This window comes from Gymnogyps californianus, chromosome 6 (assembly GCF_018139145.2).
Source record: "Gymnogyps californianus isolate 813 chromosome 6, ASM1813914v2, whole genome shotgun sequence".
NCBI classification, from domain to species: domain Eukaryota; kingdom Metazoa; phylum Chordata; class Aves; order Accipitriformes; family Cathartidae; genus Gymnogyps; species Gymnogyps californianus.
This window is the reverse complement of record NC_059476.1, coordinates 22,809,068-22,823,744: the sequence shown is the minus strand read 5'-3', so window position 1 is coordinate 22,823,744 and position 14,677 is coordinate 22,809,068. Positions and strand designations below refer to the sequence as shown.

General features: G+C 60.4%; 1 protein-coding gene across 1 annotated transcript in view; it reads right to left on the bottom strand.

Annotated features, from left to right (window-relative positions):
• Positions 1-14,677, bottom strand: part of PSD (pleckstrin and Sec7 domain containing) — a 36,019-nt gene that overhangs the window by 5,446 nt on the left and 15,896 nt on the right. The window contains 6 exon segments of the mRNA XM_050898642.1: positions 1,174-1,217; positions 10,976-11,065; positions 11,607-11,665; positions 12,496-12,608; positions 13,168-13,248; positions 13,759-13,953. Of these exon segments, the coding sequence (XP_050754599.1) occupies positions 1,174-1,217; positions 10,976-11,065; positions 11,607-11,665; positions 12,496-12,608; positions 13,168-13,248; positions 13,759-13,953 (582 nt within the window).

The following is a 14,677-nucleotide window of genomic DNA, read 5'->3' as shown; positions in this document are numbered from 1 at the left end:
CTCTGTGCCCCTGCCCCTCTAGGCAGCTGTGGTGCTGCCTGGCCCCTCAGAAGACAAGGCATGGGGGTGTCTACTGCCAGTTCAGGGTGAGGCCCCTGCCTGCCCCAGGGAGTGAGGAGCCTTTTTGGACAGAGCTGGGACTGATGCCAGCCAGGCTGATGAGCCAGGGGCCATGGAGGAGCAGCACCCTGGGGCTTGGCACTACGGCAGCCCCCTGGCCCGTGGTGTATGGGCTCGCAGGCCCCCAGCTGGCAAGAGAGAGGGTCTAGAAGGGAAACCCCCCAAAGAGACCCAGGCTGTGGTCCCCACGCCTTCAGGGCAGCAGCTGGACTATGAGGCTCAGAGCCACCAGCAAAGGGGTACAGGGAGCCTGCAGTGGGGAGGCCTCAGGCAGCACCAGCCCAGGGCAGGAGCATGTGTTGGCAGGACATAGGTAGCCCAGGCAGCAGGAGGTGGCAGGCCCCTGCTCGCACTCTCCCTCCAGGTCACGGCCCCTCGTGCTGCGGGCAGGCTGCTGCGGGCAGGCCGCATCGGTGCCGCTCCCCCCGCCCGGCAGGAAGATGTGGGAGCCCAGAGCTGCTGCCTCCCCCCTCCCTCAGACCTGCTCGCTGCTAATTAAACCCCTCAGCATCTGCCGGCGTCTCCATGGCAGCAGCCCGAGCGCATTGGCTCAGCGCTGGCGGTACCGCCGGGCTGATTAATCCCCGCAGCGCGGGCGCTGCCACTCCTGCTGCTGGAGATGGCAGCTGTGGGCGAGGGTGCGGGCACCCTGTGGGGCCCCGGCACAGCCACGGCCCCCGCAGAGCCTGCCCGCTCCCCACCCTGGGCACGGCCGCCAAGGCACAAAGCAACACCAAAGCCACGGGGAGCTGGCCTCAGGCAGTCTTCCCCCAGCATGCTGGGGAAGGGGTCCCCATGGGGGTACTGAGGGCAGCTGGGTGTGCGTTGCCTGCACCCCCATCCCATACCAGCTCATCCCATCCCGAGCTCCTTCTCCCTCCCACATCCTCGCAGGAGCATCAACCCTGCAGCATAAGGGCTGATGCAGCCTCAGGGGCAGGGCGATGCTCCGGCGAGGAGGGCGGCAGGGGCGAGGAAGCCCCCCACACCAGCAGGGTGGCCCCGCTGCCCGCCCAGCGCCAGGCGGCAGCATCCCCCAGGAGAGATACTCACATGGCCCACTGCAGCTTCTCATTCTTGATGGAGCTGTACAGCGCCTGCAGAGAGAAGAGCAGGGAGTCAGCAGGAGAGTGGTGCCAGGTCAGGGGGGCTGCTCTGGGGCACACAGAGGGCATGCCAGGCCAGCTCAGGGGCACTGGAGGTTAAGGCAACTCCACATCAGTTCATTCTGGTCCAGCCCCATCCTGGCTGGGCCAGCCGGCTGACCTTGTTTCAGGGCTACAGACACCTTCTCCTGGGCACCATGGGACCTGCAACCCCACGCACACCCCGGGCACGGTGCTGGGGATGGCCCTGGCTGTCTCCCCTCTCCTCCCCTCCCTTCTCTACCTGCCTGTGACAGTGGCACAGCATGGTGGCAAAGCGCATCAAACATTTCCAAGTCCTTGGTAGAGCCGCTTCTCCCTGCTCCAAGCTGTCCCAGGCTGGCCAAAGGGATAGCCTTCAGGAGGCCCGGGCCCCAGGAAAACAAGCCTTTGGGACTTGGTGCATGCCTGCACCCTGCTCGGCGGGACCTCAGCCTGCTCCAGGGCCTCCAGCAGCTCCATGCCACAACACACCACAGCCAGCAACCTCCCTGCCATCGGCTGCCTGTCCTGGGCTAGCAGAGATGGGCTCATGGCAGCACCCAGTGCTCTGCAGCGATGCGATGCTCTTGTGGGAGCCCACTTAGGCTTCAGGAGAGACTTCAGCACAGCGCTGGCCCTGGACTTGCAGAGACACCAGCACGCTGTTATTCATGAGGCCCTGAGAATACCTCATGGCTGGTCAAGGCAGGATGGGCGTTTGTCTACTGCTGGGCTGCTGTTGCTTGGGGTGGCTGTGGCCTGTCCCTACCCCTTCCCCAGCACCCCCCAGGCACCCTGCCCTCCCTGGGGACCCAAACACCACTGAGTTGAGCAAGGCAGGACCCGCTGCCTGCATCTCAGCACAGGAACAAGCTAAGCCTGCCTGCGGCAGGATGCTCCAGGGCCCCACTCCCAAGTGTTTGTCCGGTCCGAGCTGGGCGCAAGCCAGAAGCACTCAGCATGGCTCTGCAGCCGGGGAGGCTCCGGAGAGGGTTTCAACACAGTGCTCGCAGAGGGCTTCAGAGCAAGATCTGGAAGGCATCATCCTCAGAGGAAAATAATCGAGTCTCGCACAGGCTGTTCAGGCAGCTGTCAACATCCATCACTGGGCCGGAGACTGCTGCTGAGAGATCTTGCTGGTGGCTGAGAAAGTACAACTGGAGGTGTGCAGGGGCTTGGGAAAGCCAGCCAGCAGACAGGCCCCAGCGGTGTCTGGGGAAGGGACATCCGTCACTCCCCCGAGAGGCACAGCGGCCAGGAGGGAGCGGGGACCCGGCTCCTCCCGCACTTCCCCGTCAGGGAGACGCTGGCAGAGCACCAGCTTGTTTCTCAGAGCAGGAAAGGGATCACCCCAATCTAGCAGGCGGAAAGCAGGATTCAGTTGTGTCCTGGGAAGACAGGAGGCTCACAGAGGGGGTACTGCCCCAGCACCTGAGAGATTAGACCCCAGCCCCATTTGTGCAGCCCTGGCGCCAGGGAGGCAGGTTGCTGAGGTGTGAGCAGGGGGTACCCGACAGTGGGCTGGCAGCGAGGCGGCCAGAGGAGCACGGGTTGCCAAGAGACCTAGAGAAGAGCCTGGGGGGGGAAAAACAATCCAAAGTCCTGCAGAACATAACCTGGGAGCAGAGCAGGGCGAGAAACAGGCATCTCAGAGCAATATAGATGATAAGGAGTCACCACGGGAAACAGAAGGGAAGAGATCTTACTCACTGCTGGGGATGCAGCCGAAAGATGCTGAGAACCAACAGACACAAAAAGGAGACTGAAAAACCGGCACAGAGAATCGGGGACTAGAAACTGCAGACAAGCTCCTTGGAAAGAGCGGGCAGAACGGGACGCGTGGCTTGGCTTCCACCTGGCTCAGTGGCGACACAGAGAGGGGTCAGCTCCCTGTCCCCAAGGAAGGGAGATGTGAGCCAGCTGAGCGGGGATTTTGGAGGGCAGGGTGAGGCGCTGCATCAGAGGGGACCACGGCCCGCACGCTCCCAGCCCCACTCAGGGCTTGCAGGAGGATTGCTGCTAAACACCGAGTGAATGAGCTGATGTCAGAAGATGCTTGGGGAGTAATTCTGGATGGCACAGTGCCGGAGAACACCCTGGCAGAGCACTGCGCTACAAAAACCTGGGCTCTGGGACTGTCGGCGAACACTTCAAAGGCTGAACTGCCTTGGGGCTTCAAAAGGCTCCAGCCACCCTGCTACAAGCCCCGACAGCATCCCACAAGCCCATTACAGGCAGGAGCCAAGCACCCCCACCTCAGAGATCGGGAGCAGGGGCTGCTCAGCACTCCTGTGTGGGGGGACAGTGACAGGCAAATGGGGGGACTGGGGGGACTGAGAGGGCAATGCAAAGCTTTACGTCTACACTTAAATCCTGCCAGGACTCTGCTTGGCTAAATGCCACTCCCAGCTGACAACAGTCTCAGGAACAAAGCTGGTGGACTCAGCCCAAGTCCTAGCTGAGAAGATGCACTCCAGCCACAAAGCCCATCCCGCTTTTCTGGTCCCATGGCAGTACCGCTGCCTGTCAGTCCACTAAACTCCGGACTCCTTGGTGCACGGACCATTTCTGCTGGGGAAGCGCAGGCAGTGCAGGCTCCTGAAGCCTAACTCAGAACCACGTCAGCAGAGACCAGAGACACCACTTTCATCACTCAGCAGGTCCCTCTCTCCAGGCTGTCTTTGCTCCATGGATTCATTCCCCCTGGGCCGAAAGGACGGCACCTCTTGGCACCTCTGAACTTGCAAGCACTGCCCATGAGAAAGCAGAGCGCTGGCCTCATGCCACTGTGGCCAGCCTCAAGTGTGGTTGGGGTTTTTTGTCATCGCCGGGTTATGAGCTCACTGCTGCAGCATGCCGGGCCAGCCAGCCAGCTCTGCCCTAGACATGCGCAATACTGAAGAGACCTAGGAATATACTGCCCCAGCGGGATTTCTAACTGAATCAACAACATCTTTCTTTGGTGCCCTCCCTCTTGAAAGTGGGCTGAGAGGACGTCCCCAAATCCTGCTCTAGCAAACGTCTCCAGGAGAGGTGGGGGGCTGCACTGGGCAAGAAGCAGGTGGCACTGATGCTCCAGCCCAGCCTTAGCGCTGGCCCTGCTGGGGACAGCCCTACGCAAGCAGGGCAGGGAGAAGACATCCCTCTTCAGCTCCTCAGCTCAGAGTAGACCAGAGGGGAGATCCAGGTTTGGGGAGCCAGGCAGCAAGCTGGCCTGGACACAGCTTTGGCACAGACGGGACTGTACTGAGGGCTGTAGCCCAGCACTCAAGTAACAGAGAAGGGTTAAGGCAGGAATTTAGCCATCCAGCAGAGAGTTTTAACCCTTTCTGGGGTGCCTCTTTTACGGATCATAACTCCTGCGGACATGTCCCCTTTCCAGTCTGCTGGTTCCTGTGCTAAAGCAACACAGTGCTCAGCTCTCAGTGCTGCAAGATGCCCTGTGCAGGTCAAGGCTCCCCTTCCTCCTGCTGGCCCTGTGACCAGCCACGGCTGCGTGACATTCTGCAAGATGGACTTCACAGCCACCAAGCACCGTCCCTGCAGTCATTCTCCCTCTCTCTGTGCCTGGCAGCAGTTCAATATGAGAGCTCAATAGCTGGCTTTCCCCAACTTTTCCTTAGCAAAATATCTTTCTCTACACCCAGCTACAAAGCTCTGTCAGGTCCCCCAGGCACCCAGACCCCCCAGCTGCATGGATGCAAACAGCACGGTCAGATCAGGGCTGTATGTCAGATGGAACCGTACCTATGTCAGGTCCCTAATTCACCTTTGCAGCCCCCCCCCGCACCTCCGCTGCCTGCCCAGCGTGCACAACCCATGCTCAAGAACAACTCATCCCCTGGCACGCACCAACCCTGCTGCGCACACCCCGTAGTCCCCCCTCCCCTCCACTGCAGAAGGGCTCCTGTGTGCACACAGAGGAGAGCGACTTGGGGACAGACTCTTTTCCCCGTAGGATGGGCTGCCACAGGGACAGTGTCCTGTGCGTCACTTTCCACACTGCTGCAGGCAGCAATAGCAGGCAGCAAGGGACGGCTACGCATCCCTGCCCCACACTTTCAACTCGGCAACATCATAAGCTGCACCAACCTCTTTTAAAACATTCCTTGCCCAGGCAACTACCACCCCCAGGATGACAGACCCCTCTATCCCTCCCAGCGCAACCCCACAGCGCGGGAAGCAGCGACCGATCGTCTCCCTTCCAACTGCATGTTTCCATCTGAGTGCGTCACAACTTCATGCTGCCCCCAGACCGTACTGCGCTATGACAGCATCGCTGCTTGGCACGGCCCTGATGTCCCCCCGGGCTGGTTTTGACCATGGGGGCAGCCCAGGCAGCTCTGGGGCACCCCTGCCTGCTTTGCCCCAGCCTGCCTGCAACGTCGGGGCCGGTGAGGACTCTTCTCTCGCTGCTATACTGGAGTCAGGCACCCGACCGAGGTAGGAAGCGGCCAGAGACAGCCTGTTCGCTTCTCCCCACCTAGGACCGATGCACACCAGCGTAACACCTCCAAAACGGATGCCGGCTCACAGCGAGCAAGCTCTTGGCAGTAAAAAGCCCTTTTTTGTCCAGGCAGCCACTCCTTCCTCTCCAGCTCCGCTCGGCTGGGAGCCGGGGCTGCAGCGTTGCCCCTCCGCGCTGCCTTGCGGCTCTCCCCACCACCCCAGCCGGGTGCCAGTCTGCCCTGGCCGAGCTGGCACAGCTCAGCACAGCCCTTGGCGGGGAGCCCGCAGAGCTTGTCACTTATGCTAAGCTGGAGGGCTGGTCCCAGCGGTACGGCTCTGTCCTGGATTCTTCTCGCAGCGATGTTTTCGCGCAAGCGTTGCTGTCAAACCATGGTGAGCGGCGCAATGTCACCCAAGTCTTGCCGTGCTCCCGCTACCCCCGTGCTCGGGGTGGGATAGGGGAGGATGGCAGGGTTGGAGACGGGGACACTCGGGCGGAGGGGGGCTGATGGGGACCCGGCTCCGCGGAAAGAAGGCAGGGGAGGGAGATGGGGCTGACTGCTCGCTACATCCATGCCAGGGCTGAGGCTCTCGCAGCGGGCGGGCCGGCGGCTGTCCGGGCGTGTCTGTCCGTCCGTCCGTCCGTCCATCCGCCCGCATCCCCGCCGGGGCGCAGGGCGCTGCGCATCCCCCCGCGGCGCCCCCCGCTCCCCCGGCCCGCCGCTTACCGGCTTCTTCTTGCGGCGGCTCTGGAGGCGGCTGACCACCAGGTCGGTGTAGAGCACCGGCTTGAGGGTGCGGGAGCGCTGTGGCCAGCCGTAGCAGAAGGTCTCCACGCCGCGGTAGTTGCGCCCGTAGCGCACCGAGCACATGGAGCGGGACCGCATGCGCCCCGCGCTGCTGTTGATGCTGTTGACGCCGATCATCCTGCCGGCGGCGGCGGGGGGGGCGGCGGGGTGCCCGGCGGCCCTGCCCGGCCCTGCCTGCCCTGCCTGCCGCGGCCCGCTCCACCGCCGCCGCCTGTTGAAGCCGGGCCGGGCCGGGCAGGGCTCGGCGGCTGCTGCCCGACAGAGGCGGGGCCCCGCCCCGCCCCGCCCGCCGCAGCCAATGGCGACCCGCGGCGCCCGGCCGAGCCGAGCCGAGCCGAGCCGAGCCGAGCGGGGCCGAGCCGAGCCGAGCGGGGCCGAACCGAGCCGAGCCCGCGGAGACAGCGGAGAGCATCCCGCACGGTGGGACACCATCGCTGGCGCTGATGCCACACGAGTTGCCGGAGCTGCCCCCGGTGCACCAGCTGGCCGTCCCTGCCTCCTTTCCGCCCCAGCAGGGAGAGTGGGAGCAGGTGGCTGGACCCTCCTGGGCTCACGGGGCTGGGGGGCACCTGCGGTGACATCTCCTGGGCTCCGGCGGCCAGGCGGCACCTCCGCTCTGTGCCAGCTGGGCAGGCTTCAGAGCTGCTGCTGCAGCCCAGCCCACGTCAGGGACCTCCAAAGCGCTGAGCTGGTAGGAGATGGGCCCAGATGTACTCAGACCTTCCATCTTCAGTGCCCACCCCACACTTAACCCTCCTGCCTGTCCCTTCGAGGTCAGGCCAGAAAAATCAGTAGCTGGAGCTGCCCAGCTGGTTAAGGGCAGGACATAGATGCTCCAGGCAGCTGTTCCTGTGAAGAGGCAAAGACCTGGGCATCCTTGCAGAAGGCATGAGGATCGATGCATAATTTAGTTAGGCTTGACTGAGTAGGAGATGTGGCCAGTGGAGAAGGGGAAATTTTCCACTCTGTCCTAACTGCTTGGCATAGTGATAGCTGGGCAAAACTTGTGAGGGAGGCGGCATGGACGCCTGGCACATCAGACGTGCTGGGCTGCCCCTGAGGCCAGGGGAGCCACAGGAGACAGGGGCAGGGCAGCGTATCGCTCCCAGGGGAAACAGGCAAAAAAAGATAGCCTGGGGGATTAGACTGAGCAAGCGTTCCTGTGATTATAGCTCAGAGGTGGGAGCCAGGGCTTTCATCCCACATTGCTAATCACTTACCCAGCACTCTGAGCGTCTGAGCCCTGCTGTTGTGCCTCCAAGCTGGAAGGTGGGGGCCCATCCTACCTTCCTCCCCCGGGGACCCGACTGCATTGTCAGGCTTAATTCATTAACATCTGTGAAGTGCTCTGGGCTCCTAGGCTGGAAGGCAGCACAGATTTGGCTCACTCCTGCAATCGCTAAGCAGCGCCGGGGAGAAATGGGGTCTGATTTGGCCATACTGTGTTGCTGCCAGTCAGCGAAGCACAAGGTTAAGCTGAAAGAGTAAGGAAGATGGGGAAGAGCTAAGGCTCCACAAAGTGATCAATCATGTAAAGGTTAAATCCACATCTGAAATATAACAGACAACTAGCAACAGTGAGTGAAATCCCAGGGGCCCTGGGCTAAAATCATGCTGACAAGAGAAGAGCAACATCTCAAGAGCTAACCAAAATACCACCAGCTCCAGGACATCCCGCTTCGCCTCCTTCCTTGCTGTGTGGGCAGCTGCCTTCATTTGGCCACAGGAGTTCGGGTCCAAGCCCACATGGGCATCCTGGGGCACGGCATTATACAGGTTCTTATATCCCCATCATGGCTCCCTGCCCCGGTGGGGAGGACACCTGAGTCAGAGAGCTGGGCAGCCCTGCCTGCGGAGTACGATTCTCCAAGGGAGCTTTTGGAGCCAGAGGAAAGTGTTAGCCAGAGCTAAGTGTGCCTTAGCTCCAGCAGCAGTGCTGTGCAGGGCACAGCAACGCACTGCCAGTGAGGGGGATGTGGTGCTCAGCTGTGAAAGCACAAGCTTTCAAGTGTTTTTGTTTCTTCTGCATAAAACTGGGATTGTTTACATGTATTATCTAGTAGCAGATAAAGTTCTCGTCTGACTCAAGCTGCCACCCGCTCTCAGGCATTGTGCTGCGTTTGTCTTGGGACTCCCTGCAGCCAGAGATGAAGGGAGTGCCCAGGCTCCTCATGGGTCTATTCCTGATGCTGTCCCCAGAGTCACAGGGGATGGTGGCCTTGTGTCACCTGCAGCCACCTAGGCCCTGCCCTGCTGTCCCTGTTCCCCAGCGGCGAGTGCTGGGGGTGAGGGCCACCTCCAGCCCTCCAGCTCTGAAGCCTGTGGGGTAGCAGCCCGTGCTGTCTCCCCAGGCAGCCTTGGAAGAGCTGCCAGGACCCTTCTTCTGCACTGCTGGAGCTGCCCAAGACCCAGCCCTGAGCTTTAGGAAGCTCCTGTGAAGCCTGCCAGCCCTTCCCCTCCCCTGCTACCCTTAGGAAACGCATGTGCTCCTGGAGCGCTAAAATTAGCCAGCCAGCTGTGCGGCACGCTTGTACGGGAGCCCCAGTCCCCAGGCACGGCCTGCCAGCCAGGTCTGCTGAGGAGGCAGCATCCTACCCGGGGTAACAGGGCTAGTGCAGGCTGACACAGGGAGGGCAGTGGGAGAGCCTTTCCCCATTTCTCTGCCCGCTGAGCCTGTGCGGGGACCCAAGCACCAAGCAGCTGAAAGCACTGGGCAGAAGCGAGAGGGTGTCTTCTCTGGCTGAGCCTGGCAAAGGCTGCCCAGGAGAGGCACAGCCCCTTCAGGCACCTTTCCTTGCCGGCCCCCTCCCCAGCGCAGGCTGACAGTGCTTCTCTCTTCTCACCTGCCTCAGGACCCCGCTCCCCCTTGCACAGGCAGGGGCTCCCTGAAGCAGAGCAGTGCTTCAGGCAAGGAGCTGCAGCCTGGCCCGTCTGTGTGGTTCCTCACGCTGCCTTTCGCTCCCCCTCCCCAGCACGGCTCCCATACAGAGGCGGCTGAAAAGCGGCGGTGGGAAGCACCGCTGCTGCAGAGGGAACAGGCCTTTTTTAGCAGAGCAGCCTCCCTGCTGCTGGGCTGCGGGCAGACCTGTGCGGGGCTGTGCTGCAGCGCTGCAGCCTCCCCCTGCTCCCTTACACCCAGCAAAGCTCTGGGCCCCTACCCATGAGAGAAAGCCTACAGCTTCGTGGCACTTGCTCGCTGCCCTATTTCCCATGGGCTGGGATCTGATGGGATAACTTGATCTCGCGTGTTTAAACTGCTGGTACTTTTAGGGGTGAAGTTTAACAGGGATGGGGCAGTGCCTGCCGTGTGGGTACCCAACTGTGGGGCGCTGGGGGCTGCAAAGGGGGCACGCCGAGGAGCCTGTGGAGCTCAGATGCTCCAGGGCGCAGCAGCACTGGAGAGCAAGGGTTCAGGGTCCTGATTTTGGATGTTTCTATTCCTTTTTGGGTGCTTAAAGCCTTTTCTGGAGCTGGGTTTAAAATTAGAGGAGAATTTTTCCTGAGTAACTCCTTTTGCTGGCGAAGCGTGGGCTGAGAGGGAGGACAGCCCTATTGAGAGCTGCTGGTAACCCCTTAATGATGGGGCGAGTGACGCAGCCAGGAATAGACCCACAGAGGCTGAAAAGAGAGCTCAGCTTTTCACCCTCTGTTGCCTTTTTTCATCGACCATCTCCCCCCGTCGTGGCTCTGGCACCCTGTGGGAAACCATCTTCCACATCATGAGTATTTGCCAACTGTAGCGCTTCACCAACAGCAATGGTTTCCGCCCATGGGAGCTAAGCCTATTCCCAGGGCCTGAGATGGGGAGACGGCAGCTCAGAAAACCCTCCCGAGAACAGGCGATGCCAGAGAAGTGCAGCAGTCCAAGGCCGGAGGTGCTCGCTGAACGATGCCCTCCCTGGCCAAGCCCCGCTGGGAACTGGGTCAGGCAGGGAGAAGGCAGGAGTCCCCCAGTCACACCAGTGTGGTGAGTTCCCGGCTCCAGGGCTTTAACCACCAGCCCACCCTCCCCATTGCCATGCCTTGCCCATGTTACCAGAAACGTTCCCTCTGCCACCGGAGATGGCTCCAGTCCCAGGGCCTGGCCACAACTTTGGGCTCCAGTGCTCCAGGGAGCCAGGAAGGGCTGAGTACCATGGGGTCGACGACCACGAAGCCTCTGGCTGCAGCTGGGCAAACCAACGCTAGTAAGGCGCCCCACATGTGCCCCCTTGCCTGCAATGCAGGCACAGCAAGAGCAGCGAGGGAATCAGGACCCCAGCCGGAGCTCCAGCATCCTCCTGGGGCAATGGAGCAACCCATTTCCCCTCAGCAAGGCAGGAGGAAAACTGCGGACCAGAGGACCACCACCATTCCTGCATGAGGATGGACACATTCATTGCATCCCATGTAGCCATCCATGTGATCCTGCCCAAAGCTCTCACTTTTGCTCCTGCTGCTTGGCTGGCCAGGGAGAGTGACTGAATTTACCTTGAGCAGCTCCTTGGGGAAGTCAGTGCCTCCGTTGAGTCCCTCCAAGTTGCCAATGAAGTCGGAGCAGGACATTCTCTTCCCAATGTTCTGGGGGAGCCAGGGGGAGAGAAACGCGGGGGTTACCTTCAGGCCAGGGGCCGGTGCTGGCTGGAGCAGGTCCCCCGATCTCTGCAGCGGGGTGAGGGACCCGCCAGGTCTCAGGGAGGCTGCTTGCAGGTGTGGGGAAGCTGCCAGTTTTGCCTAGACTGTGGGATTTTTAAATAGCTTCCTTTTTCTAAGTTGGGTGCGACCTGCTGGCAGCTGGTTTTGGAGTCTCACTCCCACCTTCTCTCCCTGTCCACTTTTCTCTTCTGTCTCCATCCCACCTCCACATCTTCCAGCTCAGCACATCTCCTCCAAAGCCCCACTCTCTCCTTCGCCAGCCCCTCCTCTTCTTCAGCCTTTCTCCTCTCTCCTCCCCAGACATGTTAGGGGTGACAAGCCAGCCCTCGTGGGCCCAGGGTCCCATGCCTCCTGCTCACGTGGCGCTGTCCTTGCAAGTCCTCACTCTTCCCCCAGCACCTACAGTTCAGGGCGGTGGGATCAGACAGTGCAGGGACAGACGGGGCCGATGGCAGGGGGAACTTACGTGTCCATGCAGATCTGTGTTTAGCAGCATCAGGGCGCAGGTGAGAGTGTGGGCTCCGTCTGCAGCACAAGCACAGGACAGGAATTAGAGCCCCCAGCTCAGCCCCGCAGCTGGTGCTCCAGCCCCTTGGCATCTCAGGCAGGGCATGGGGGCTCTGAGCCCCTAAGACAGCCCCGAGCCCGTTCCTCCCCCCTGGGCACACGGGGCACACAGCAGTCAGCGCGGTGCTGGCAGCACGCGGGCGAGTAGGTAGGAGGCCACTGAATTAAAGCTGGTCCCAAACCTGAGCGTACAAACTCCCTTCCAAGCCTGCAGCCCCTTCAGCCAGGCAGCGATGCTGCAGCTAATCCTGCAGAGCTCCTAGCACGGCAAGGTGGGACCGGCACAGCCCTCTGCCAGCCAGGCAGCCCAAACTTCACCTGCCCCAGAGCCAGCCCAGAGCAGACCCAGCACGTGAACACACACAGGAGAGGCGCAAAGACGTGAAATGGTACAAAGTGGGTGTCTGTGCCGCCCCGAGTGCCAGGCACCCGAGTTTTCTCACCTGGCTATTCCCTGAGCCGAGGGTCTGAGAGGTGGGGTCTATTTGGTGAGGAAGGCCTTCTCTCGCCTCTTGTGCTAATCTGCTCAAGGTCAGAATTAAGGATGGGTTGAGCCCTAATTATGCATGATCCAACCGAAGCAGGTTTTTGTTTTTTTTTTTAAAATCTAAAGCATCTGTCATTTGAGGGAAATGACATCTCCGTAAGTGGGGCTGTCTCCTAAGGTGTCAGTACAGGCTCTCAGCCTGCTCTCTGGTTTGACTTTGAGGACCTTCACTGAGTTGACGAATGCATGGGCCCTCTTGAAACACACACACATGCACACATGGACACGCACAGTTTCTTACCCTCCGAAGAGATGGTGTTGGGATTACACTCGTAATAGCGCTGGGAAAAATGAGCCAGCACTCGCTCTCGCTCTTGCGTCTCTCCCATCAAGGCCAGCTCCTTTAGAAAGGACCTGAAGAAGCAGCAGCAGCTGCTTGGTCACACATGAAGCCCACCAGCAGCTTCTACCACCCGCCCTGCACAGGAGTGGAGGTGTGCTTTCTGGTTTGGAGACCCCCCCTGTGTGCTGGATGAAGCCCTGCCGTCGCACATCCCTCGCAACCTGCTGCAGGACTCCTCTCCAAGCCCACAGCACCATACCCTGCCGGCACATCACAGAGACCTACAGCCAGCCCCAGGAACTACACCAGGAAAGGAGGTGGGGGTAACACCAGGAGGGTCTGGGCTCAAGGCCTGGAAAGCCAGTCCTAGGTGAACTTGACCATCACTCAACTGCACTGACCATTGAGTTAAGACCAGGGATGCTCTTTCTTGGTTGTGTAGCTGAAAGACCACTCTGGAAATCACCCTCCCCTATTTAAGAGGTAAGAGGATCTCCAGGTGGGAGCCATGGGGTCTGCCTGCTCCCGCAGATCTCTGTGTGGGTGCGGAGCTGCGGAAGGCACAATCTGCTGGGACCCCACTTGGGTGGCCACCACACACACATACATGTACATGCACTCAGCTCTGACCTGAGAGCCTGGTCCAGGCTCATCCCCGTGAACACGAAGAACTTCAGATATTCCCCTGCCACCATCCTGCTGAACTCGTTGCTGAAATAGAAAAGGGGGGGGGGCGAGAGTGGGATCGACCAGACCATGGGGACAGCCAAAGGCACACAGGGGTGGATTCTAGGAGGCTGGGAGCTCCCCAGGGCCATGGGAAGCGTGCTGAGGACAGAGACACCCCACACTCCCATGAAACTCAAAGGAGTCACCCACAGATCCAATGGGAATACTGGGCATGTAAGAGAAACTGGAGAAGCTAGAGCTGGAAGGGCCCACAAGAGGTCAGCTAGCTGTCCGCCTGCCCCAATACCTTATTGAAGCATCCAAGATGCAGTCATAGTAGGAAGGTACCAAAACCTGGATATCTCTTAGGTTTTAAGACCTTTAGAGGGAACACCTGGTACAGATGTACCAGTCATGGGGAGTGGGCTTTGGGGTCCTGCCAGCTATTCCCTGCCAGCCCGGTGCCCTGCAAGGGCAGCAGCTGTGGGTGCACCACGGGTGCAGGTGGGCCCCTTGCAGAACAGAATGTTCCTTGCGAATACCCACACGTACTTCTTCCCCAAGTGGCGGGCCACATCTGCTTTTTTAAAGCCATCCAGGTTGTAGAGCCTCTTGGCCAGGCGTTTGGCGGCCTCCAGGTCAGCCTTGTGCCCATTGGAGAGGGTGTCCGTGCTGCCCAGGGCCAGCTGCTCCACGCTGTCCATCTCCGACTCTGAGTCTGAAACCAGCTGGCTCAGGGGGTGGTCGCTGCAATGGGAAGGGACACTGCATGTTAGCCTGCCTACAGTTCCTCTCCTCATTCAGCTTCTCAGGAAATGCAGGCTCCTCACCCTGCTTTGGAGACCAGCTACTCGCTGCTGGGACCCAGGATGAACAACACTGGTTAGAGACACTCCGAGGTCAGGTCTGGGAGCTAAGGCAAGGTTTGGGGATGTGGCTGGAGGAGAGGTGGGGTGGACAGCTCTAGTGACTGATGACAGGGCCAAGGCACTCAAACCCATGTCCAAACTGGATGTGGAGAGACAGAACAACTGCTCCAAAGTCCCCCACCCTGAGCCTGTGAAACTGCATGTGTGGGCTCAGGCTCTGCCAAGCTCAGCTGTAGCGGAGACTTGGAGCAGAAACATGTGCACATCACATGCTGTCCTACAGATCCACGCTCATTTTTTAACCTGGACAAACTCCTCGTGCTGCTCTCAAGTGCAGTTTCTACCCGAGACAAGACGACTATAATTCCTTCGCTCGCCTTTTCCCACCCACCGACTTCAAAGCACTTCACAGAAGGGAAAACCGAGGCAGAGAGGGTGAAGACGAAGGAAACCTCCCCTGGCCTCCCAGCTCACAGTGGGGTGTACTGTCTTCTTCAGGCTGCCCATCAGCTCTCAGCCCACCATGCCTTAAATGGCCACGTTAGGAGATGCTCTTGGCTTAGCCCCCGAAGCAGCCTGACTCAGCTGCGCAGAAGTTATCC